Source organism: Chlamydotis macqueenii, chromosome Z (assembly GCF_036417535.1).
Source record: "Chlamydotis macqueenii isolate bChlMac1 chromosome Z, bChlMac1.mat, whole genome shotgun sequence".
Classification (NCBI taxonomy): Eukaryota; Metazoa; Chordata; class Aves; order Otidiformes; family Otididae; genus Chlamydotis; species Chlamydotis macqueenii.
Window position 1 is genome coordinate 28772371 of NC_141593.1, and position 24350 is coordinate 28796720.

Sequence of the window (24350 nt, forward strand, 5' to 3'; positions counted from 1 at the left end):
TGACAGATGTGTTTTTATAGCTATTAGCAAAGCAGCACCGACATGGCAGTGGAAGCACAAGTTGGATTCTAGCACAGCTCACTCACTAACAGGATCATTATCCAGTTTGAAAATGCAGGGGCAAAGTTTGTCATTAATTAAACCTCTGTAACTCCAGTGAGCGTAACAGTTTGCAAAGGGATTTCATTTGGAGCCAGCGGAATGGCTGTCACAGGAATTTTGTTTCATACTAATTGTAGAATCTTTATAACTGAGTACTCCAGGGAAATAACCTTACATGATTATTAGGATCTTGACTGAGTCAGCAATACTGTCAGGCAAAAACATCTTGAGGCAAGCTTTGTGAAACGCTCGATCCCACAAAAAGATTATAGTCTTAGCTTCACTGTCTCTCTAACTGCTACTGACAGTCAATACAAGTTTTAGAGTAAAATTCCATTATTTCAAATTTTTGTGAACTTTTTGTTAGAAGATATGGAACTTTGGCAATACGAATTTCCTCTCTTTTAAAAACATGATGTAAAGTTTTCTAAGGTAATATATCAGGTGCAAAAGTTTCGACATTGACAGCCTCTGAAGCTAGCTCTTCTGTTGTCACAGAACCCATTATTTATTACTAACCGTTCTCAAAAGTTGTTACTGCCATCATTTCCACAGCTGAGCCCACAGCAATGCAAAAGTCCTCCTTTCTAGCTGTTTTTTTCCCAGTTCCCAAGCTGAGAAATAAAAGCAGTTGCACAGATTCTGTGTCTGTTCCATTGTTTGTGCCTCAAACAATATCCTTAGTGCTGACAGCCTGTAATGTCTGCAGCACTGTTGTTTTTCTGTGCACTGGTCTACATTCCCTTGCTGTGCGGGTAGTTCTTGTATTGTCTTTATTTGCTGCACATATGTAGTCCTTCTGTTGTCAGTCTGATGATATGCTGTCCCACGGAAGACCCCAAAATAATCAAATAGATGAAGAAATAAAATAGCCTTCAGTCTCCCCTCCCAGTACTGTTTGCATTTTGAATAACAATTAACAGACCAAGTAAGGTATTATGTGAATGCTCTAGGCACAAGTTGTTACTGCTGTTAATATACCTTCTGAAAGAGCCGTCAACACATCGTTAAAGTATGCTTGCTAAGATCCCTTTTGACCTCAAAGATTTTTGTCAGAAAGATATTTTGATTTTTCTTCCATAGTTTTTGAAGCTTCTTTTTTTTTTTTTCCCTGCATCATGCTTCTCTGAGGTTAATTATCCTCATGGTATTTTTGCGTTCCTATACAAGGGAATCTGGCCAGTCTTTGGTAATCTGACTCCATAAACATAAAAATACAAATGGATCACAAATGTATAATAAAGAGATAGCAGTGAATTATTAACTAGTGTGGTTACAGACAGTCAACTTTTGTAGTCACAATGCTCTTTTTACCCTGGTTACTGAATTGTATGTGTACAGATATAACTGTAAATCTTTTAAAAAAATTAAAAATACTTCATGAGCAGTTTGATATATTGTTGTTGCCAGAAGTTAAGTTGACCTCAGTATAACACCTGCCTCAGCACTTTCCCCACCTCCATTAACAAAAACTGTCCTCAGTTCCTGGCAATGACAGGTACAGACGGAAGAGCAGGAACAGCCCAGACTTCAGAAAAACTTTAGTCAAAACAAAAGTCAAGCTGTTAATAAAAGTGGACCCACCAGGAATGAGCCTTACTTGCCTGTATGTACCTTTGAGCAACCTGGGGTAGCAGCCCTAAGCAACTGCCTTCCCATCACTTTTAGTTTTAAGCCAAAATGTTACAGATCTGAAGAAAGTGAAGCTGTTATTTAAGTAAATATGGAAATAAATTGTAACATACTTTCATAAACCAAAGAAGTCTAATTCATCACCAGCATCAGGGGATCAGAAAAGCTCAATTACATTTTTCCTAGAAAAATCCAGGAAAACCAGATTTTTGCAAAGAAGCAGAAGCAAATAGGTTGGTCTGCTACAGACATTTTTCAGAAGTGCAATTGGCAATTAGTTATTTAAATCTTTAATAAGGAAAAATTTCCTGAATAGAAATGAGACACAGTAAATAATTGTCTCTACAAAAATAACAAGTTTCTTCTAAGACTACTTTTTAGTGTTTTGTTTTTGTGGTTCTTTTACAGGTGTTGCTGCTTTGGATTCCAGTGTTTCTGGGAAGATTGGTTTGCGAGCAGTCATATATTATTTCTGCACTACAGTCATTGCTGTAATATTAGGTACTCTATGATACTGTAACTTTTTAAATCCTGAGCATTGCCTAATTAGAATTATACAGCACTGTGACATTACTAATTTCCCAAGACATGATGGGGAGAAGAAATGGGAATCATACCAAGTGTCTCAACATACTTCGAGCCAGATACAGGGAGAAGTTAGTCCCACTGTTCACAGTCGGTCTGTATTGATATCCAATGTGAAGCCACAGGCAATTTTGCTATACATTTCAGGTCAGGGAAGATCAGGAGCTGTCTGCTTAGGTAAACAAGACCAGCAGTAGGAAACCTGAATGAACATTAAAGGCTAGCCTAAACTACAAAGTTCACTAAAGAGAAACATGGATTTATCTGAAGGACAAAATGTACATCGTATGGGGCCTGCTTGTAAAGGAAAGCAGTATTTAACAATAGAAAAAGAATAACACACTAACATATAAGGCCAGATTAATTTCTAGAAGTTGCACCATTGAGAATAATATATCACTGTAGTTACCCCATTTAGGATATCCTCTTACCTGTCTGGAAATTTACTGTGAATACATAGTGAGGAAAATTAATGAAGACTAGCATTAATATGTATCTAACTGCGAAATTGTCCCTACCCTGAGGGAGGGGTTAAACCAAACTATCTGCAGAGGTTCCTGCTAGTTTATGGTACTATGATATTCCTTGTTTCATTGTGCAGACTTACACAAATTCAGTTCTGCTTTTACTCACAGCTGTCATTAGAAAGCATTTTTCCTGGCTGGTTGAAGAGTCGTCCAAATGCCTCTCTCCCCCTACATTGAGATTTAGTAGTTTCATTTGCTTTAGATTGGTTTGGATTTGGGGGGGGGGGGGGGGGGGGGGGAAGAGAGAGAGAGAAAAATGTGTATTTGGAAATGCCTAGTGTTTCATATAATAGTAAAAATGCCTAAAATTAAGCCACTAAAGTAAATAGAAAATTTGACATTTATTTCAGTATTCACAGGGTCAAAGCTAGTATTTTTTGTCCATAATTTTTAATTTCAGTCTGTCTCTGAAGCCCTTCTCTTATGTAACTTTATTGCTAACTAACTTTACCAGAACATCCTGTTGTACTTTGGTGTCACAGAACAACGCGCTTGCATTCATATTTGACAGCTAGTAACGAGACGAGCTGTGTAAGGTGAAAGGTGAATAGCAGTTCAAAATATCACTACACGAAAGTTACAGAACACTTCAGCTGAAGTGCAGCTGAAGTAATTTACCATTTTGGTGAGCAGTAGTGATTTAGTACCATCCATGCGAAAACAAAAGCTGGAGTGCCCAAGTCCAGTGGCAAAGCCACAAGTAGCTCCTGTGTTGCGGGAACTCACACTTTTAAGATCACCACCTCTAGACTTCTCTTTTCTGAGTAGCTCTGCATGAGCACACACGGAAAGCATTTAGCGAGTTAAGCTCACAAAGAATTTAGCTACATGGGACACCCCAAGGCAGGATGCACCAATGCCTCTGCTTGCACTGTGAGCTGTTCTTCTGGTTCTCCTTATGCAGGGATTGTCTTAGTTGTGACCATTAAACCCGGAGTGCCTCAAACAGCAAATGAGATTGACAGAGTGGGCAGTACCCCGGAAGTCAGTACTGTTGATGCCATGCTGGATCTCATCAGGTGAGCTTTTCTGTTTTAGTTTCCATACCCTTGTTGCAGAAGTCCAAACAAATACAAATACAGTTGTGATGTGTAATACAATAAAAATGCTTTCTAGTGTTGTTTGGATGGCTAAGGAGAGAATAACTTCTGTTGCAACAGGTTAGACATTTTAGAGTATATTCAAAGTAGTTTGTTAAAAAAAAATTCTCTTTGCACAATAGACTTTGATTAATAGACCAACGACAACAAAATTCCCTCCTTCACAGAAATCAATATCCAATATTTACCTAGTATGAAGAAAATATCCAGAAAGGATTGAACAGTTGGTGGGTTACTGACTGGCAGCTTCCGTGTGATCCAGCACAGACAACCACCTGAAATTGCAGTGTTATGTTTCCCGTCCTCAAGGCAGGATGCAGAGTAACAGATGCAGTATGCAAAGGTTTATTAGGGTTGAGCAGTCAACAATTTCACTCCATCACCAGTATCTAAGGCAACCTTATAATGAGATACTTAAAGTTGTTAGAAGGAGGAAGCCCATAGAAAGGTCTGCAGAAGACTTGAGCAGGTTGTCAGAGCTAACATGTTTAAGGAATTAGAAAAAAAAAAAATCACAAAAAAGGGCTGCGTTTCCAAAACTGGCTAAGTAGTTCCCTCAAAAATATTTCTGTGGATAATTTTTTTTTCTGCAGGTGTAATTAGTCTCTATTCTGTGTCACTGTTCCTGCCTACTATTTTATTTTTGTAGAATTTTTACTTAATCTGTCATGTCAGAAATTGCCACATGCCTAAAATTGGCTTTCTCAGAATTTTTTATTTCAGGAAATGTGACAGGCATTTGCAGGTGCAACTCCAAATACATGGTTCTTTGATGTTTGTAAAATACATACATGCATGTATACATGCATGTATATATCACCTTGAAAAAGTCACCATCCTATTTAATAGCAAGTGTCTGCTGTCATCTGGGACATCTCTGGCCCAGCAGAGATCAAGGTAGACCTCTCTGAGAATAACTCAATTTCTCTGAGGTTTGTATGTGAAATAATTAATAGTCTTCAACCCCACAACCCCATGTTCAACAATCCACAGCTCTTCCCAGCCTCTGTCCCCTCCTGCCTGTGCATGTCCAGAATGGCAGCTCCTTGGATGGCTCATCTCATTCTTCATGGTCACTTGGCCAGGAATCAGTGAGGGGAGCTGTGCAATCAACTGCATTGTAAAACCTAATGCAGTCTGTTACCAGTAGCTTCCACATGAACATTTCCACACGTATTCACAGGGCTGATGTAGTTCCATGTGCAAAAAAGTAAGAAGTTATATGAATTGTAATTCAGAGTAACTTGGGTTTCTGCTACAGTTTATAGCTCAACTTCTTGTAAACAAATGTAAGATGGTAAATTAGGAGTTCAACGTCTGAAATTATCTTTTAAAGAAATTATAGTTACTTTTCCTACTTACTTGTATTCGTCAGATTAAGATCCAAATCCAGACAGCCTTGTAAAGATTAAGGAAATTCCCAGGCTTGTACAAACTACTCTTACTTTTGAAGAAATTTTGCTTTAAAAACTTGAAAAATAAAGGTGGAGTTTGTGAAAGATAATTAATGCTTTTTTTTCTGCATTCATTTGATTCTTAAATTATTGGTTGGAAAGGAGGCACACAACTGGATTGTACTGCTTCTGATCTAATTTCCTAATTTTTCAGTGTGCAAAAATGGTTCTTGACCCTGTAATGTCACATGGCAATCTTCCATCAGGCAAGATTAATTTCTGAATTCAAGATGACAATAGAGCACACCAAATACATGATTCTTCCAGCACAGTGTTTATAAGAGTTATTATTTTTTTTTCTGTTTGTATTTGACAAATCCTATAAAAATGGTATATCCTGCATTCCTCATGCAAATGGTGGACATGATGCATCAGGGAAAAAAACTGACTGGATTTAGCAGCTTGCCAACAAAAATGTCAAATACTGAAAAGTAAGCCCAAAAGAAAACACTGAGGGTCCTGAACCCTTAATTTATTTGGACTTTATCTCTGATGTGCTAAGTGCACTGCTGTCTGGAGAAGGAACATGACCTGATCTGTTTCTCATGCACCAGATTTTATCATTTTGTTTATATAAACATCTTGTTCTTAGTATGCTGTAATGAAATGCCTCTACTTTTTTAACAGGAATATGTTCCCAGAAAACCTTGTCCAGGCCTGTTTTCAACAGGTAAGTTTGAATATTCGTCTTTACTACTGTAGTTTTCATAGCTAGCTACAAATTATTCTTCTTTTATGTCCCCAGAAACTATGTCAGGTAAGAATATTTTCTGAGAAGTCTAGGAGTATCTTAATCTCCCATAAAAATACTGTTTTCAAGTAATCTGAGTTTCATTTCCATTATGGTAAACACTCTGTTATCAGCTATTAAGTCCTTGATCATCCCTTGCAAAAAGACACTGTTTAGGAGTTGGGTGCAGAGACAAAGCAATGTGTAAGAGAAGATTTTTCCTTTTGGGACAGGCAGTTAGAAGAACCATGACATGAGGATCTATTTCCTTGTTCTTAAAAACACTCAGTGTCTGATCAAATCTGTATAACTTAGTCCTTACCCTGATGTGTCTCAGATTGGTTCTTTAGCGATCCTTGGCAGAATGATGACAGCACTAAATCTTTGTTACAATTAAAGCCTTATTATCTTAACAGGATGTTATGATTAATATAGCACAGAATTTATAATCCGAATAGCACAGGATTTCTGTAAGCAGATTCAGTGTGGGATAGTTTTATAATAGCACCACTTATCATATGGTTTCTAATCACCTAGATGCTCTGCAGATTAGGTCAAATCTTAGTACTTGGTTGGCCATATCAACATAACAATCATAATCTAGACTTGAAAAGAATATAAAATATACGAGTCACTCCCTCAGTCCTTGGAGGAAGCAGACAATAGTGGAGGTGTCCCTGCGCACCAAGGGATCATGGTTTTATTGTCCAGCAGCAGATCTGGTCCAAGTTCCCCCTGAGGACTTGCAACTGCTTGGTTTTACAGACAGTGCTCTGGGTGCTGTTATGCTTCCCTATTCTGTGTTGAGGCTGTCACCACCACTTGGCTGGCCAGATGCCTGGGACCTTCAAGGCCGGTAAGGAGTGGAACAGTCAGCCTGGTGCCCAGCAATCTTTAGGCCAGTAGGGAGGGGAAGAAGAAATCTATTTGATTTATCTACTTGGTGCACAGGACCTTCAGGGCCTGATAATAAGGGGAAAGGGAACTAATAAGTGACCAGCTCGACCATGGAGAATGGCTGTTTGCCTTGTATTATGGTGTTAGTTGTGCTAACCACATTACCAGGGATCTGGTTGTATGAGGTGCATCTACTCTACGGGCATCTCCTTGAGTGGCTTTCAGCAATTCTCTCCAGTCCGTTTGTCCCAGCAAAAAGTGCCTTTGCCATTGTCAGAAGCTCTATCTCATTCCCCACCAGATGCACCAGGTCCACAGGGCACCAGAGTAGCAGAATGCATAGCGTATTATTAATCACTTGTTTGATCTACAGCATTTGAAGTACAGAACTGTGATGGATCACATGACTTGGGAAGTAATGTGTTTGTCTATGTTTCCTACTTTCAAGTCAGATTGGTTCATTTTTCCCTTATTTTTACTGGGCAAAAGTTATGCTTTTGTCCATTCTTCAGTTTCGTTGTCTTTCTAAATAAGTTCTTCTCTTTTTTTAAAAACTTTTCCAGTATAAAACCAAACGTGAAAAAGTTGAAGCTACAACTGGCGAGGATAAAAACAGCTCCACATTTACAGAAGAACCTGTCACAACTGCTACAATAGCAGAGGCTTCAGAGGTGTGACCTTTATTTTTGTATTCCTTCATAATACGTGAAGTGGGGAGGAAGAACATAGAATAAATTTGGTTTAGTTGATGTGGTTAGTGATTGAGAAAAGGAAGAAAATGGTGTGTAGATAGGTTTTAGCAAGCACGCAAACCTTGATAAGTAAATTCTAGAGGTGATTTTGAGTATCTTCAAGTAGGTTTAAAAACACCAGAGGACTCCACTGGTAATTAAGCAGTCCAAAGATAACAGATGACATGAGATAATAATCCATTCATATACTCCATTAAATGTACATGCTGATGAATCATCAATTTACAAGAAATTAAAGAAAACAGTCACTGCGGAAAGGCTAGATGTGTATCAGCATAAGATGTTTTAGCAGCAATGAGATAACTGTAAGCATTGCAGAAAGAAAGGAATGGAAAATCATAATAGATTTTTTTAGTGGAAACTAAAACAATGGAAGGCATTTGTTAATTAATAGTTTGTTACTCTGCAAAAAAAAAAAAGTAAAGACAGAAAAGTGAAGAACAGGTTTAACAAGCCTCTGATTAGAGATCTGGAAAGCTTATGTGTGTTGAAGGTTTGTAAAGCCTAGAATGACACTAGAGGAGAAGGAGAGAGGAATGCGATAGCATATGAACACAGAACTATAAAGAGTACCGAAACAATATGCATTTTATTATACTCTTTCCAAATTTCATCTCATAGTAATGAGAGGATGGGAACATGCTATATGAAAAGACATTAATTAAATCCCGAAGCAGGATGTAGTGGAGAATTGCATCCTTTCCTTCCTGTGTTCGTACTGCACAAACACAGAAGAATGTATGAATAGATAAAATTTTTAAAAATCCTATTAAGTAGGATTTTTATGTTATGTTTATCCAATTCTGCTATAAATTATGCAATTCCACTGATTTCAGCTGAACAATAGATTTTAAACCTGGGGCAAAATTGAACACCATTGTCTCAGTTCTTACACAATGGACTATTTATCTTAAATTCAGACACAAGCCCTCGATTTACTTAGAAATAACTGTAAGGATTCTACATCAGCTGTGTTTTGTTCTCCACAGTAGGGAGTAAGTCTTGAGTGTATTGAGGGCATGACTGTGGGTACCTAGACATTGCCATACTTTGTGTCAGAAGTCTATAAAAAGGGCAATGTACATTAAGGGATGTTTTATCCCCTGCTAGGGTTTGGTCAGATTCTTGCGTAGCTTTAAAATATGAAGTTTTCAAAGACAATTTAGTTCTACCTTCGTTCCTGAACTTGCCCACTTGTAATTGCCATAAAGGGAATAGAGCGACTGGAGAAGAGCTCTGTGTCTTTTCAAAGAAAGATCTAAGTGTGTTTTCATTTTAGAACTCTTTGAAGTGAATTCAGTGTTTTCAGATAGTAACTTTTTTCTCTTGAATCTAATCTATAGAACAAAACTCAAGAATACAAAATCGTGGGCATGTATTCCGACGGCATCAATGTGCTGGGGTTGATCGTCTTTTGTCTTGTTTTTGGAGTGGTTATTGGGAAAATGGGAGAGAAAGGACAAGTACTGGTGGATTTTTTCAATGCACTAAATGAAGCTACAATGAGAATAGTTCAGATAATTATGTGGTAAGTCCAAGGACATACTGGCTTTTTCTAACTACTTCTTTAAGTGGGTTTTCTCATTGAGGAGGTAAGAGCAGACTCATACTTCATGTTCGCTTTTGTATAGTGCTTTACAGAAAACAATTTTAAAAGAAAGGCTGCGTGAAAGTTTCCTTTCTACGGAATTTGATCCTTTTGAGGAAACTAGTGACAGAGCTCCCCCTTATTCTATGCTAAAGAAACAATCCTATTGGTACACAACAAACCTGACTTTTTCAGATATTCTTGCTGGAGGTTTTTATCAAACTAGTACAACTGCACTAGTGATTTGAGGACTGTAGAAGCATTATCACCCACATGCTATTCTGAGTCTTGAACTCTATTCCTTGATAACCATTGTGTTCACAGGATAGCTGTCCTTGGAGCTAGGTTCCTTCAGAAATATACAAGCGATAGCACAGAGCAAAATCCAAAATAATATGCAAAATACAACTTAGCATCATTTGGCTTGTGCTAACAAGTTTTGTGAGACAACATTCTCGCAATATTTTCTCATAGTATTCTCAGACAGGAAAAACTGTTTGAAAATGTAAGAATCCATCTGACAGTGTTTGGTTGGACTTCACAGCTATTAACAGAGCTTTTGTACATGCAGATCACAATTACAGGATCAGGACTATAAGCACATACAATCCTTTCCAGAGTTTGATACTACATGTGGAGTGCCTTGTGCCATTTACTACAACATTCTGCTCATCCACATATTTCACATAAACAGTAACTTATCAGATCTGGCCCTTTTTCTTCCATTCCAGCACACTGAGGCATCTGTAAAACAGTAAGCCTGTCCAGGGTTTAGTTGCACACTCCTTGCTGCCTTTAAAGAAAGGTAAATTAGTTTCTGCAACTGGTCCTGTGCTAGGCAGCTGGTTCAGTCCCCAGCTGAGTTACAGCCCCGTGAAATAGACTGCCTCACTCTGCAGCAAACTATCACTGATGACACTCGAGAGTCAGCACGTGCCACAAATACAGGATCCTACCCATAAGCTGACTATCCATTGCCTTGCATGTGCGTGAAGCTGTGTCTACAGTCTCCCTGTGTTTCTACAGATATGGGAGCTGTTGCCTTGAATAAGGTAAAGTTTGTTGCTAACAGTGTGAGGAATTCTGCTTTCACCAATTTCAGAGCTCAGAAGGAACTAGGAGTCCCTGCTTTGCACAGGCGCAAGATACTATTTTATTTGTGAGATAGTACACACACATTTTGTAAACGTATAATTTGTATTTTAAAATGGATACATTTTATATGTTCACAAATTTATAAATTGATTTATACTGCTCAAAGCTCTGAAGTGGCAACTTCTCTCTGTGACAGCCTGCTCTGTGGTACCAAAAGGACTGTAGTGGAGCCAGTGCTAGCATAAGTCCTTTTTTTTGCCTCAGATTCCTCAAACATCATTCAGACAGTAGCCCATGCAGCTATTTATGTCTGCAAGGTATGGCCTTGTGTAAGTTTACTGTGGGATGTGCACCTCTCCGTCAAGCAACTCACTTCTGACTGTAGTATCCCAACATACTAAAATCACTCTTATTCTGTGCAGGTGACCCACATATAGCCCCCAGTGCTGCAGGGCATCTGCTGTAAGCACAGGAGACCTTTCCCATCTGTGTCTGATTGCAGAATGCACAGATGTTGGTCTCAGCCCTGCAAACGTCCACCTCCAAGTAAGCTTTATGGCTGTGCATAAACACTTACTGTAGTAGAGCAAAGCCCACACCCCTTCCCAACTTCTGTGACATCGGGTCATACAGTACTTCTTAGACTATGCATAGGGTTATATTCACTCTGATTTTCTAATCTTTTTTCATCACCTCTGTTGTAGTCTTGCTGCAAGTGAATAAAGTCAGTTATATAATAGAATATTAAAAAAATCTTCATTTGTCTGATAGAATAAAAAAAAATCTTCCATCTGTTGTAAAAAGTTATACTGTGCAGGAAATTACTCCATGGTAAGCATGTAATATTTCTAAGAATGTATTTTTAATTGCTTTATTTTTGCTTTCTAGGTATATGCCAATTGGTATTGTGTTTTTAATTGCTGGGAAGATAATAGAAGTTGAGGACTGGGAAATCTTTCGTAAACTGGGTCTTTATATGGCTACAGTACTAAGTGGGTATGTAATTTCTTAAAGATGAAATTAAATATGTGCAATTTTGAGAGCTCAGTTGATTACAACTCAGTTATCCACAACACCCAGACGCTTCTAGGTCGGAGGCAAAAATTCCTGTCAGTGAAAATTATGTGAGGATGTTTTTAATGCATGTTTTGCTGAATGCCTGTTTTGCTTTAAAAGTCACTGCCTTGCATTCTAAAAAAAAAAAAAAAGAGAGAGCAAAGGCTGTTCTTGTATTCATTTTTTCATCTTCTCAGCTTGGTGCTGAAACAGATAATATTATTGGTTTTTTGAGAGTAGTAATGCTTCTGTTAGATGCTAGAAGTTGGAAAGGGGAGAGGTTGTGAATTGTGGCTTACTGGGGGTTGCCATCCTATTGAAAATACACAAATATCTGGATTAAGTTGGGACCTGTGGGCCGAGGGTGTGCTAGCATAGGCGCAGCTCTACTGCCCAAGACAAGCGTGTAGTAAGTGCAGTGCACAGTAAATGATGCCAAAGAGGAAACGGATCCCTTCCCACTTCACCGTAAAGCAGACAGCTGACACTGAGAGAAGCCCTGGGGATTGCACTGTTATTTACTCCTTCACCGCAAAGGTAGCTGGTGCAAAAGCAGCAGTTCCTGTCTGAATAACTTAGCCAAGTATCAAAACATTTTTTTCTATTCTTTTTCCAGACCCTTGGCTGTGTAAAGCAGTCTGGGGTGGAGGAGGTTGCACCTGCACTGTGTGGAGCCTTGCAGATGTGGAGTCATAGAAGGGGCAACTTAACTGCTCCAAGTGATACAGGTTATAATACTAGATCGTTGTCTATCTCTGAAGACTATCCTCAAAGAACCCTTTTGATAGATAAATGCGTATTACAGTCCCAATAAGTTAAATGCATTTAAATTTCTATTTCCAATTCAGTGAAGTGTAACTTCTAGGCTATCTTGGTTCATTGCCTTAGCATGCACTCCTATAATTCCTTCAGTATGCTAAGGATTTATTCATGTTTTTTCTAGAGGCTAGATCCAAAGTTGTTAAAGATATTCTTTCCCCTGTACTTTGTGCATATACATGCTATTCCTCAAACATCATTCACACACTTTCAGATGACCAAGCAGAGAGAAGGGTACTATATTAGTCTAAAATGCAAACTTCTCTATAAATAGTCAAGAAGGATCTCTTTTTTTTTTTACATTAATCTTTGCTAGATAATCATATTTATTTCAAAGTTGTTGTTTTGTTTTATGCATAAGCCAGTACATTTGGACTAACTGTTCAAAAATCATTTGAGAGATAATGACTTTCTAAGTGAAAAATACAATTCCAGAAATAGCACTGAATCATGAGTTTTTCAAAATGTTACAGAGATGAGTGCAAGTTATGTTTCTCTAATGCATAATGCAGGGGTTTGTGAGTTTCCTTTTAGACTTGGAAAAGAAATCAAATTTTTAAAGGATGCAAAAGTTTATGTTTAGCAAGAGACTGTAAATCAAGAGACTAATGTTTTCTATGTAAGTTATAAATGAGACCATGACCATGAGTTGGGTAGAAGTCATTTATAGAATGACACTGTATCACTTCTGCAGGTTTTCTGCATTATTAACTCAAATTAACTTAGAAGAGGAATATGAAGGATGGATTATTATACTGCCCTTTGACTTCAGCTTTAGATCAGATAGCAAGTTTTACAGTTTTATATCTGATAGAAAGTTTTATGACTGTTTACCTATTAATGATTACTGTTAGTACTGTGACAGGGCATACGTTCCTTAAGATGTGTGGGAGGACACGGTGCCTTCTCCAGAGTACTTCGATTGCAAAGTAAACTTCCACCACATATAGTTTCCTGTTTAGTTTGTAACCATGGGCTTGACAGGCACACCAATTTTAAGTAGGTTCCCAGCTGCCATCAAAAAGATTGTATATAGTAAGGGAGCCCATCTTTACATCCTTGGAGAGAAAAAGTACCTGTTCCACCGAACTCCCTTGCACATGCCATGATTTTCCCTGATGGGTGCTAGCATAGATCTCTGCAGCATTTCTGTCTCTTATGGGAGATACGATGCTCAAGGTGTTGTGGAAAAGGGCTAACATCAGCACATTCTCTGCAAAACCGGCCGTCAGGGAGAACATGTTGTAATCAGACCGCAGGAACAAAGATAACAATGTACACACAAGGCTATAGGCTGTGGGGAAAAGGTGCTTGTTCTGTATTTTCCAGCCTGCAAGAATAGCCTTTTTCCCACCTCTGGCAAACAGAAGTTGTGCTCTTTCTTTGTTTTGGTTTCTTAAACACTGCTGTTCCTGCCATCTTTTTTGTTTTCATCCTTATTTGCCTGATCTTAGAATCATAGAATCATAGAATGGTTAGGGCTGGAGGGCACCTTCAAAGGTCATCTAGTCCAACCCCCCTGCAAGGAGCAGGGACATCCCTGACTAGGTCAGGTTGCTCAGAGCCTCATCCAGCCTGGCCTTGAACGTTTCCAGGGATGAGGCATCCACCACCTCTCTGCGCAGCCTGTTCCAGTGTTCTACAAGTCGCGTTGTAAAAAAATTTTTTCCTAATTTCTAATCTAAATCTACCTCCCTCTATTTTAAAACCATTACCCCTCATCCTATCATGACGGGCCCTACTGAGCAGTCTCTCCCCATCTTTCCTGTAGGCCCCCTTGAGGTACTGGAAGACTGCTATAAGGTCTCCCCGGAGCCTCCTCTTCTCCAGGCTGAACAGCCCCAACTCTCTCAGCCTGTCCTTGTAGGAAAGGTCCTTCAGCCCTTGTCTGTTTGCAGTGCGTTCTGTTCATCAGCGTCTTCTGTAGTAGCTGTCTGCCATCCTGCCTTTAAGCTTAACCCTGAGAGTTACAGGTTATCATAAATATATTACTTGTATTCCCTGTCAAGAAAAATGTGCAAGAACATGAAGGCTAGTGTGTCTTATCCTCCTCTTCCTTTCCTTTAAATTCTCTCTCCAGCTCATCTTCTATCTATCTCACCTTCTTCCCAGTTTTACTGTTCCTGACCTTTCACATTCTCAGCCCTGCCAGCTCTCACCCACCATTATCTGCAACATGTTTCAGTCTTTATGTCTTATTCAGGTCACCATGAGGGAACAAACTTCCCCCAGTGCCTCTGCTCCAATTGGCCATTAAATATCTTCAGCCTCTTTAATGGTGGCGGTGTCAGGATGAGGACATGTTAGCAATTACAGGGGAGGAAAATCAAAGTAGGAGAAATCATACAAGTACCAGAGGACTCAGCCTGAGGTGGGGGGAAAGAAAAAGGAAGCTGCAGCAAGCAGACTGTCTTTGGCCTGTGCCTTTGTCTGTTCTGAAAGCAGCAAGGCAGCTGCATCTCTGGACTCTATAAGGAATGCCAGTTTGAGATTCTGAGAGACAAGATTCTTCCTATCTAAAAACTGAATGCTATTAGAATTTCTGTTTTCAGTTGCTGATTGTGATTTTTGGTATAAAAATTTCTGCTACTTGCTGTTAGTTGCATTTCATGCATGAAAATAAATATTGCTTTGAATTTGTTTCAGGAAAATCAGTACTAGTAAAGCAGAGATGCACAAATACTTTATTTTGGATAATGCCTTGTTCATGCTGCCACTAAAAAGATGCAGATCTAAGTTTTCCAAAATAGCTATTGGACAGTCAGTATACTTCTAGATGTAGACATACTTCAGATGTTTATTGTCATCAACGTTTTGTTAAGACACCCAATGACATCCATACCACTTTATGTTTTTTATGTACGTTCTGCAGCATTCAGTTTACTCTCAGGCACCACTGTGTAAATTGTTAGGTTTCTTTCTAGAGTTTTTTTGCAAAATGTTATCAATACATGTTGCATGCTGTTATTTATATTATGCTGCATAAATCATTTGTTCACATGCAGAATGAAAACTTAAATGCCTGTTGCTTTTCAAAACATAATTTTTCCAGGGAAACAAAGACTTAGGTTTTGTGGGTGATTTTTGCTGCTGTTGTGGAATTCTATACTCTGGCTCCTGTTTTCTTAATTGCCTGATTTTGGCAGAACACATGGTACCATGATTTATCACTATCTTTATCAGCTGCTCTGAAATCATAAAGCACTATTACAACACAGTAATGTTCACAAGAACATCTTGTGAGGACAGAATAAAAATCCCAAGGTCAAACATGACGACAGTTCTGGGCTTTATGTTTTCAGGCTATGATAATTTCCTTTCACAAGAAGCTGATGTTGCTGTAATTGCTTGCAACCTTGAAACACAGGAAATATTTCACAGACCCTTCACATAAATTTCATTTCAAATATACTCACAAGAGGCTGTTCACCTCTAGTCTTAATGCCCACAAAGCTCTGCATTCATATACATTCAGGATTAATGCACAACATTCAAAATTAATGCGCAAATTGAAAGATTAATTTGTCCTGAGACCCACCCAAATGTCAAGGCAAATACACCTGAGCAGCTAAAGTAAAGAGCATCTTTTGCATGTCCACACACTTTACTTTAAAAGTTAATAGTTTCAAAATATGGTATTTCAGCATCTTACAATATTAAAGATGGTGAGACTACATAAATCTTATTTGTACAGCCCAAAATACCTTGCTACGTTTTAATCGTAGACCTAAGCTTACACAGTTTTTCACAAAGTAAGTGTGATTTTTTTTTATAGGGTCGTGTTTGAAATTTCTGCTGAAAGCTGTGGACTTCATCTGTCCCTGACTGGGAACCATATTTACTTTTAATTCCAAAATGTGTTGGCAAGGCAAATAAACTTGGAAGAATCATTTGGTTTGTCTTTCTGATTTGTCTGTAGTCTGGATTGTAGGGATTTGTCAAGAGAGTGAAGTTTTTTTACATTATTTCAAATCACCCTTTGCATATCAATTTAAATATTATTTATTACTTTAGTTTTCTCATCTTCATCAGTTTAAAATTATTTCCAATATATTACTTAATTCTTGTTCTACACTGGGAAGAGAGACAATTAATAATTTCTCTGTGTCTTCTGAAAGAAAGTGTAGAACAGCATTAGTCTGCATTTTTTTAAGATGGCGTACTCTCTAAAGTTTGAACATATGCATCACTGAAGTCATCTTTAGTGTTTCATAAGTGTACTCCAGGATAGAACTAGGTACTTATTATCATCGTCTTATTAAAACAAAGCAATGAGATGGATCCGTTTGTTTAACTTGTCCATTTTATTTTGCAGACTTGCAATCCATTCCACTATAATTCTACCACTGATCTACTTAATAATAGTAAGAAAAAATCCTTTTCGGTTTGCCATGGGGATGGCTCAGGCACTTCTGACAGCCCTCATGATTTCTTCCAGGTAAACAAAAGAAACATTTATTTTTTGTAATGTTCTTAGTAGTAATTGCATTGTTCGTGCTCTAGTTTTATTGCTACTTTGTTACATACCCTGATTTCAGCTGAACAATTCTCAGTCCTCTGAAGGTTGAAGTACTACTTTCATCATTATTTCTGTAGTTCCCAAAGGGGCACTATAGTTGCTCTGGCCTTACACCAAATAGGTCTGCCCCTCCCAGGAGGAGACACTTCTTTGCTGTTCAGTTCATTAGTCACGGACTTGCTAGAGTTTAAGCTGTTGCACTGTTTCTGTTTCATCATGACAATTTTACCATGTAGTTTTGAGGATAACTAAGACTTTGTTATTTCTTCCCATAATCAGAAGAGACAACAAAAGTTACTTTGCTTTTTCATGATGCAGCCTTAGATCTCCATTTGAGTCTTAGAGCGGATCAGGCTCTGAGGAAAAGGAAAGATAAGGGAAATGGTATGCTGTTGCCTGCACTTACTTTTTGTGTTTATGTGCCAGTTCAGCAACTTTGCCTGTCACTTTCCGCTGTGCGGAAGAAAAAAACTTCATTGACAAAAGAATTACCAGGTTCGTTCTTCCAGTTGGAGCTACCATCAACATGGACGGCACAGCTCTTTATGAAGCAGTAGCAGCTGTATTTATTGCACAACTGAATGACTTAGAACTGGATATTGGCCAAATAGTTACCATTAGGTAAGACTAAAGCCATCACACGTATTTTATTGGAGTTTTTTTTTTTTTAATGAATGGTACATTAACTTTGGATAAAGCATGGTAAGGATGAAACTGTCATTCACAGCACAGGAAGTAACAGAAACATTCACACTTCTTGGTCTGAGGCCTTGCCCGTGCAACTTGATGAGGAGGTGGGATGGGCCAGTACAGGCAGCTGGTATATAGCATCGTTCTGGAAATTGCCATTATTCTTCTGCTGCAAACACTTGCAAACACAACTTGGCCTCTACCTCTGCTCTGTCCAGTTTGCTTGTTAATCATGCATTGCCTATTATTGTACAGTATAAACATAACAGTATCTATACATGACTTGTCCCATAAACTTCTCACCAGACTTTAAGTAGATACTATTCAAGAGGAAAACTGGAAAGCTTGGGCTCCTTTCTTGCAGTGGAATAAGCCTATTTGTGCCAAAAAAATAGAGTTTCTGTGAGAAACGTGTATTCTGAATCCCTTTTGTGGACTTTATTTGGGATTTAGTGTCACAGCTACAGCAGCCAGCATTGGAGCTGCAGGCGTCCCCCAAGCCGGACTTGTCACCATGGTGATTGTATTGAGTGCCGTTGGCCTGCCTGCCGAAGATGTTACTCTGATCATTGCAGTTGACTGGCTTCTGTAAGTTTAAGAGACTTGGTATTTAATTCTTTCTCAGTTTTTTTAATGTTTACCTAAGTTGTGTGGGAACATGTGGGTCTGAGAAGGAAGCAACAAAATAATTTAGGACTGTTGCAGGAATTGCACAAAGATTGTTTTCATGGCCAGACTTGTTCAATATAGAGTTGAATGCAGTAGTGGCTTTAATTCTGGGAGAAGTCCTACTGCGTGGGATGGCAGTAAATAAGCTCACATCCAGAGGTGCTATTAACCACAGCATTAATAATTCATTAGCATAATACTTGGGAAAGTCAAATTTTATAGTACCAAGGAGCGCCTCTGGAGTATCTCATCTGCCACCGTGTTATGCTGAATTCATACACCATTCATAAAAATCAAATGCAATCACAAACAGAACATCTCAGCTAATTTCCATAAAGCACATAATATCCACATACTGGTGAAGAGGGAATGGAACACAACATGAACTAAGCAAAGCTGATCCTTGATTCCACATGCACATACATGATGGGCTGTACATGGGTCTGTACTGCCAGCATTACTTTGCTAGGGCTGTTCTTCACTGAGAGATTTTAAAGTCCCAGCCCCTTGATCAACAAGCACACACGTGCAGACTCAGAAAGCATTCCTTATGCCTGATCCCAACCATCTCACCTTAGAGCACATTAAAACTCCTTAGTCCCATTAAACAGCTCTTTCTGGAGAGAAACATTTTCACCAGAAGTCTTTTCTATTCAACTTAGAATCATAGAATAATTTGGGTTGGAAGGGACCTTTAAAGGTCATCTAGTCCAACCCCCCTGCAAGGAGCAGGGACATCTCCAACCAGATCAGGTTGCTCAGGGCCCCGTCCAACCTGGCCTTGAATGTTTCTGGGGATGGAGCATCAACCACCTCTCTGGGCAACCTGTTCCAGTGTTCCACCACCCTCATTGTATAAAATTTCTTCCTTATATCTAGCCTAAATCTACCTCCTTCTAGTTTAAAACCATGATCCCTCATCCTATCACAACAGGCCCATCTTTCTTATAAGCCCCCTTTCAGTACTGGAAGACACCTGTAAGGTCTCCCTGGAGCCTTCTCTTCTCCAGGCTGAACAGCCCCAACTCTCTCAGCCTGTCCTCATAGGAGAGGTGCTCCAGCCCTCTCATCATCTTCATGGCCCTCCTCTGGACTCACTTCAACAGGTCTCTGTCTTTCTTATGCTGGGGTCTCCAGAGCCAGCACACACCCCACCCTGGTGGGGTCTCACAAGAGCAGAGTAGAGGGGCAGAGTCAACTCCCTCGATCTGCTGGCCACACTTCTTTTGATGCAGCCCAGGATGCGGTTGGCTTTCTGGGCTACAAGCACACACTGATGGCTCATGTTTAGTTTTCCATCCACCAGTACCCCAAAGTCCTTCTCAGCAGGGCTGCTTTCAATCCCTTCATACTCCAACCTGTATTGATACCCAGGGTTGCCCTGGCCCCGGTGCAGGACCTTGCACTTTGTCTTATTCAAAGGTTCACATGGGCCCACCTCTCAAGCTTGTCCAGGTCCCTCTGAATGGCATCCTGTCCCTCAAGCATGTCACCCACACCACTCAGCTTGTATTCTGAAGTTCAGAAGGACATCAACATTCAGCTTTACCCCATGATTCACTGGGAAAGAGTAACAGGATTCACAAGTCAGGGAGTTTAACTTCAGTTTGTAATACAGCTTTTTTGCCTCCTAAACTGTACCAGCTTTAGTGCTTAGACCAAGGTCTTGTTCACCTGCAGTAACTCAGCATGGGTGATATTTCATTGGTATTAGTGGAGACAACTTAATCATTATACAACTCAATTTAGCCTCCTGCAAATTGCAGCTCAGAGAGTTCCTGAGCTAGAGGAGATTTTTGTTTTGACAGTTCTCAATAGATTTGTTCTTCCTTGAATGCCTCATTGCTTTTGGGACCCATATAAACTTTTAGATTTCTACAAGTCCTGTGGAGAGGAATTCCACAACCTAAAAATGTGTCATGCAGACACATATTTGATTTTGTTGTTTTTAATCTACATCCTAATTATTTTATTTGATGCCCTCTAATTCTTTAGGAGTGAGAGAGAGAGAAAGAGATCAGTAATTCCCTATTTCTCATAGTAATTATAATTTTACGGATCTGATCTCATCTCCACTTTGAAAGGCTGCAATTTATGTAATTCTTAGGCACAATACAAATACATGAAAGCTAGCTGTTTCACTATGAAACAAACAAAGAATTCAAGCTGTTCCTGATTCTGATTGATATATTTTTCAGATTAATGTGTCTTGCTGTGTAAAGCAAATTAAAGATTAATTTCATGTACCAGGGATCATTGCCAGTGCATTTTGCACCTCAGCAGATGGAATGCACATCATGATGCCACGTAGATTATTAACACTTTCGCCTTTTGTACTTATTGCATAAAATGTATTATTTTGCAACCTGCTAGTAGTGGCTTATTAACAATCCTCTAGTTAATTCTGAACTTACCAAGGTTTTATTACATAGGCTTGAGGAGTCCTTCCATGTTTTTAATGAAGAATAGAAAAATTTTGAGAAGTATTATGAAAGATGAGTTTCCAGTGCTGTTGATTTCCTCACTTGACACACTGATCCTACCAGAATTTTACTTTACCCCTCTCTTTTCCTTTCTCTGCCATATATTTCCTTTCCACATGGAGAACACATGAGCGCTTTTTAGCACTGGAGTTCAGCAGTTGCAGTAGAATAATATGTATATTAGGCACGCCAATTCACTTCAGTGTCGATTTTGCAGTCCCTTCTGTTTGTCAGTATGTCCACCTCAACATCTCTGCATAGACAGAGCAAGTTGCTCTGCCAAAAAAAAACCCTTGCAGTGCTATGTAGCTGAAAAAAAAACAAGGAAGCATGACCTTCCAGTGTCCCTACCTTACTTCCACACCAATTTTCAAACTTCGCTATGTTGCATGGTTTTGTTGCTCCTCTGCCAAGTAGTGGCAGATTTTTAAGGCTTGCAAGTCACATTGGGAGAAAAATCAGCAGTGCAGAAGTATCATATTCCTCTAAGTGACTTGTTAATACAACTTTGTACTTCAACCCTTTAAGAAGGAGAAGCTGAAAGAAGATAGTCTTTCCCATTTTCAGGATTTGGGCCGGAATACTGAATATGCTGTGGCTAGGCACTCCTGTGGCTGTTAAAAAGACAAAAAGCACAACACAGGCTCTTCTACTGAACCCCACGGTCTCTTCTCCCAACAAAAGCAGTCTCATCACAAAGAGAACCAGCTGTGTAGCATACTTCAGGGCCTGAGCAGTGATCCCTACAACATTTTGTGGGGCTATGCACAGCAGTGTGCTAACTACTCTAACAGACTAGTGATGTGTCTTGCCGTTCTGCATACCCTCTACAAAGTAATTTGTCATGAAAGTGATTCCTGGTTTCTTCAAATGCATGTGGGGAAAATTCTGTTTCTTGTTCTACAAGATTTTTTCTTTTAGTTGTAGAATTACCCAAATCCGCATTGGTAAAAAAAGTAGCTCTGCATTTTCTAGAGCAGCTTACTTTTGCTAAAAGGATTTTCTAAGTAATATACAGAATGATTTGTCTGACAACATTTTTATTCCATAGGGATCGATTCAGAACAATGGTGAATGTCTTGGGAGATGCCTTTGGTACAGGGATAGTGGAAAAGCTCTCTAAAAAGGAGCTGGAGCAGATGGATGTCACCTCTGAAGTCAACATAGTCAATCCTTTTGCCTTGGAAACAACAATACTTGATAGTGATGAAACAGAGACCAAGAAATCGTACATCAATGGAGGCTTTGCTGTAGATAAGTCTGACACCATATCCTTCACACAGACATCTCAGTTCTAAAGCCAGTAGCTTTCAGGTAAAACAGGAGCACTAAAGGACATGGCCGTATGCAATATCTCAAAAAGCTTAAATGATAATTGAGAATGAATTAAATCTCACATGCATTTGATTTACTACACAGACTCTGATTCTCCTTACCAGTTCTACCCCCTTCTCATCACCTCTCCCAACAATTTGAACTCACCACTTCTAGTCCTTGCTGATATGTTGAAGAAGAAGACAGTTGTAAAATACTTTTTTTTTTTTTTTTCCAAGCATATACACTATTACAAAGGCTATGAAATGCCTCTTTGGAATCAGCATGCTCATAAATGGGTATCTTAGCTGGGACAGCCAAATGTGTTTTACTCAGGAGTAGCACAGCATTCCACTTCTTACCCACATTACAAAGCACCTGTATGAAATCCCTTTTTAACATGTTTGCCTTCTAAACAGATTGCACTGTACTTGACACCTACTGTAACTTGATCACGTGCCAAAATACTCATTTCTGCAGCTGAGGGGATACTATGATTCAGGAAGGAACAGACCAGAAAGGCCTTGTAATAACTATTTTACTGTGAACGGGGTTTCATTTTTATTTAATTGTGAAATAATTGGGCATGGAAGAATTTTCAGTGTTTATGTAGCTAGGTTTCCTCATGCCTTTGATGTGAATCCCAGCTGCTGGGATTGGCCTTCAGATGTGAAATAAATTGCTATGGGTTTGCTCTTCTGGCATTTGAAGAGTTTTTGTAAAGTGATACTTCACCAATTTAGGTCCACTTTCATGGCCTCCTTGTACATTTCCATCAGAAGCAGAAGTAAGTCTGTTTACTGTTGTTCATTTTTTACTCTAACCAAATATAAATCAACCCAAAATTAGGCAGAGGTCATGAAGATTAAAATGGACTATATAGCAATGCATAGTGCAAATTCTAAACCTTTCCTCCTTAGAATAAAACTAGATATAGTGTCAAGAATATAGGAGGCATACCTTTTTCTAGAAAAAGCCACTGTCACTAAGCTTTTTACACAGGCTTGTTGGTTTTTTGCTCCTTGGTTTAGCTTGCCAGTTGAACATGCACATTTGTAGCTGCAACACTACTACAGTGCCAACATATCAGCTAGACTGTATCTTATGAAGCATTCCTAGACCCAGAAAGTCATGTGTTTGGGTGGCTTGCTATAGGATAAGAAGCACCAATAATTCCTCATAAGAAATCTCCATTTTCTAAAATATTTTATATAAGATTTCCATGGTGCAAAAATCACTCTCTCAAGGGCGGAGTTGCTGTAAGAAATTTTTTTGCCTTGCACATTAAAATCATTAGTCATTTTGTACGTAAAGTAAACTGAAATTCATATACAGTTCTTTATTTGTAAATAAGCTTGTGGTAAACCTAAAGTTGCACTTGTATGTGAATAAAAAAAAAGTTCCTACAGTGTTATCTACTCGATTCAATCCTACACTTTTGTATTTAAATAAACCAGAAGCGTGCCAAAGAGAACTGATTCAGAAAAGAATAAAATATTTACTGTAGGTTTTGATAAATTGCACCTTAAATCAACAAGTCAATGAGACATAATACTGCATTTAAATTAAACATTGTAAACTATATGGAAGTGTTAATCTAAGTATTGGTGTGTTTATACAAAATAAAGAAAATGCACAGATTGAGTAAATCAATCTTTTACCTGTGCAGAAAAGGTATGAGACAGTCTTTATTTGTACAGCTTTGCTTATGGGAGGAAAAGATTCACCAGTTTCCGCAACTGCTCTGTAATCTACTCTTTGTCTTTTCTTTACCTTTTTAAGTCACCCTTTTATGATCACCCCATTATGTAGTCACCCTGTTATGATGTACTGTGTTCCTAACGTGTTCTAAATAAATAATTTCTCTCTTTACTCTTGTTTTAGCCTACCATCCTTTCCTCTCTGTATAATATTGAGTTCCTTTAGCTATGGCAAGAAAACAAAACATTTTGAATTTAGAGTTTATATTATCTTCACTAGTGACTCAGCTGTAGTTTTTGCAAGAATTACTCTCTTTTTCCAATGAAATAAATGCTTAAGAGCACAGTCCTCTTACTACAGATGATCCGGGTTGGGAGTATACTATTAAACACAGGCTAAGCAAGGTATTAATTATTTAATTTTTTATATGGATCAGATTGAGCTAAGCAGGGGTTGATGGTGCTGTTTTGCTGTCTGTTCACCGCCAAGAGACCAAACCATGTACTGAAGATACTGTATATATACTGTTTATAAGTACTCTTTCTGGAAGCCAGTATCTCCACTGGCTGTTGGCAAAGGCAAAATCTTGAGCAGACAAGACTTTTTTGTTTCTGACTTACTGCTCCTCATAGGGTTT

General features: G+C 38.8%; 1 protein-coding gene across 2 annotated transcripts in view; it reads left to right on the forward strand.

Annotated features, from left to right (window-relative positions):
- The window catches only part of SLC1A1 (solute carrier family 1 member 1), a 53166-nt gene extending 29282 nt beyond the window's left edge, over window positions 1-23884 (forward strand). For both annotated transcript variants that reach the window (XM_086770019.1, XM_086770020.1), the window contains 10 exons: window positions 2143-2235; window positions 3751-3865; window positions 6028-6070; window positions 7591-7698; window positions 9123-9307; window positions 11351-11458; window positions 16653-16775; window positions 17283-17477; window positions 18000-18134; window positions 21750-23884. In XM_086770019.1, coding sequence (XP_086626145.1) covers window positions 2143-2235; window positions 3751-3865; window positions 6028-6070; window positions 7591-7698; window positions 9123-9307; window positions 11351-11458; window positions 16653-16775; window positions 17283-17477; window positions 18000-18134; window positions 21750-21996 — 1352 coding nt within the window. In that variant the 3' untranslated portion in view covers window positions 21997-23884. The remainder of the gene's footprint in view (window positions 1-2142; window positions 2236-3750; window positions 3866-6027; window positions 6071-7590; window positions 7699-9122; window positions 9308-11350; window positions 11459-16652; window positions 16776-17282; window positions 17478-17999; window positions 18135-21749) is intronic.
- Window positions 23885-24350: the final 466 nt, after the last annotated feature.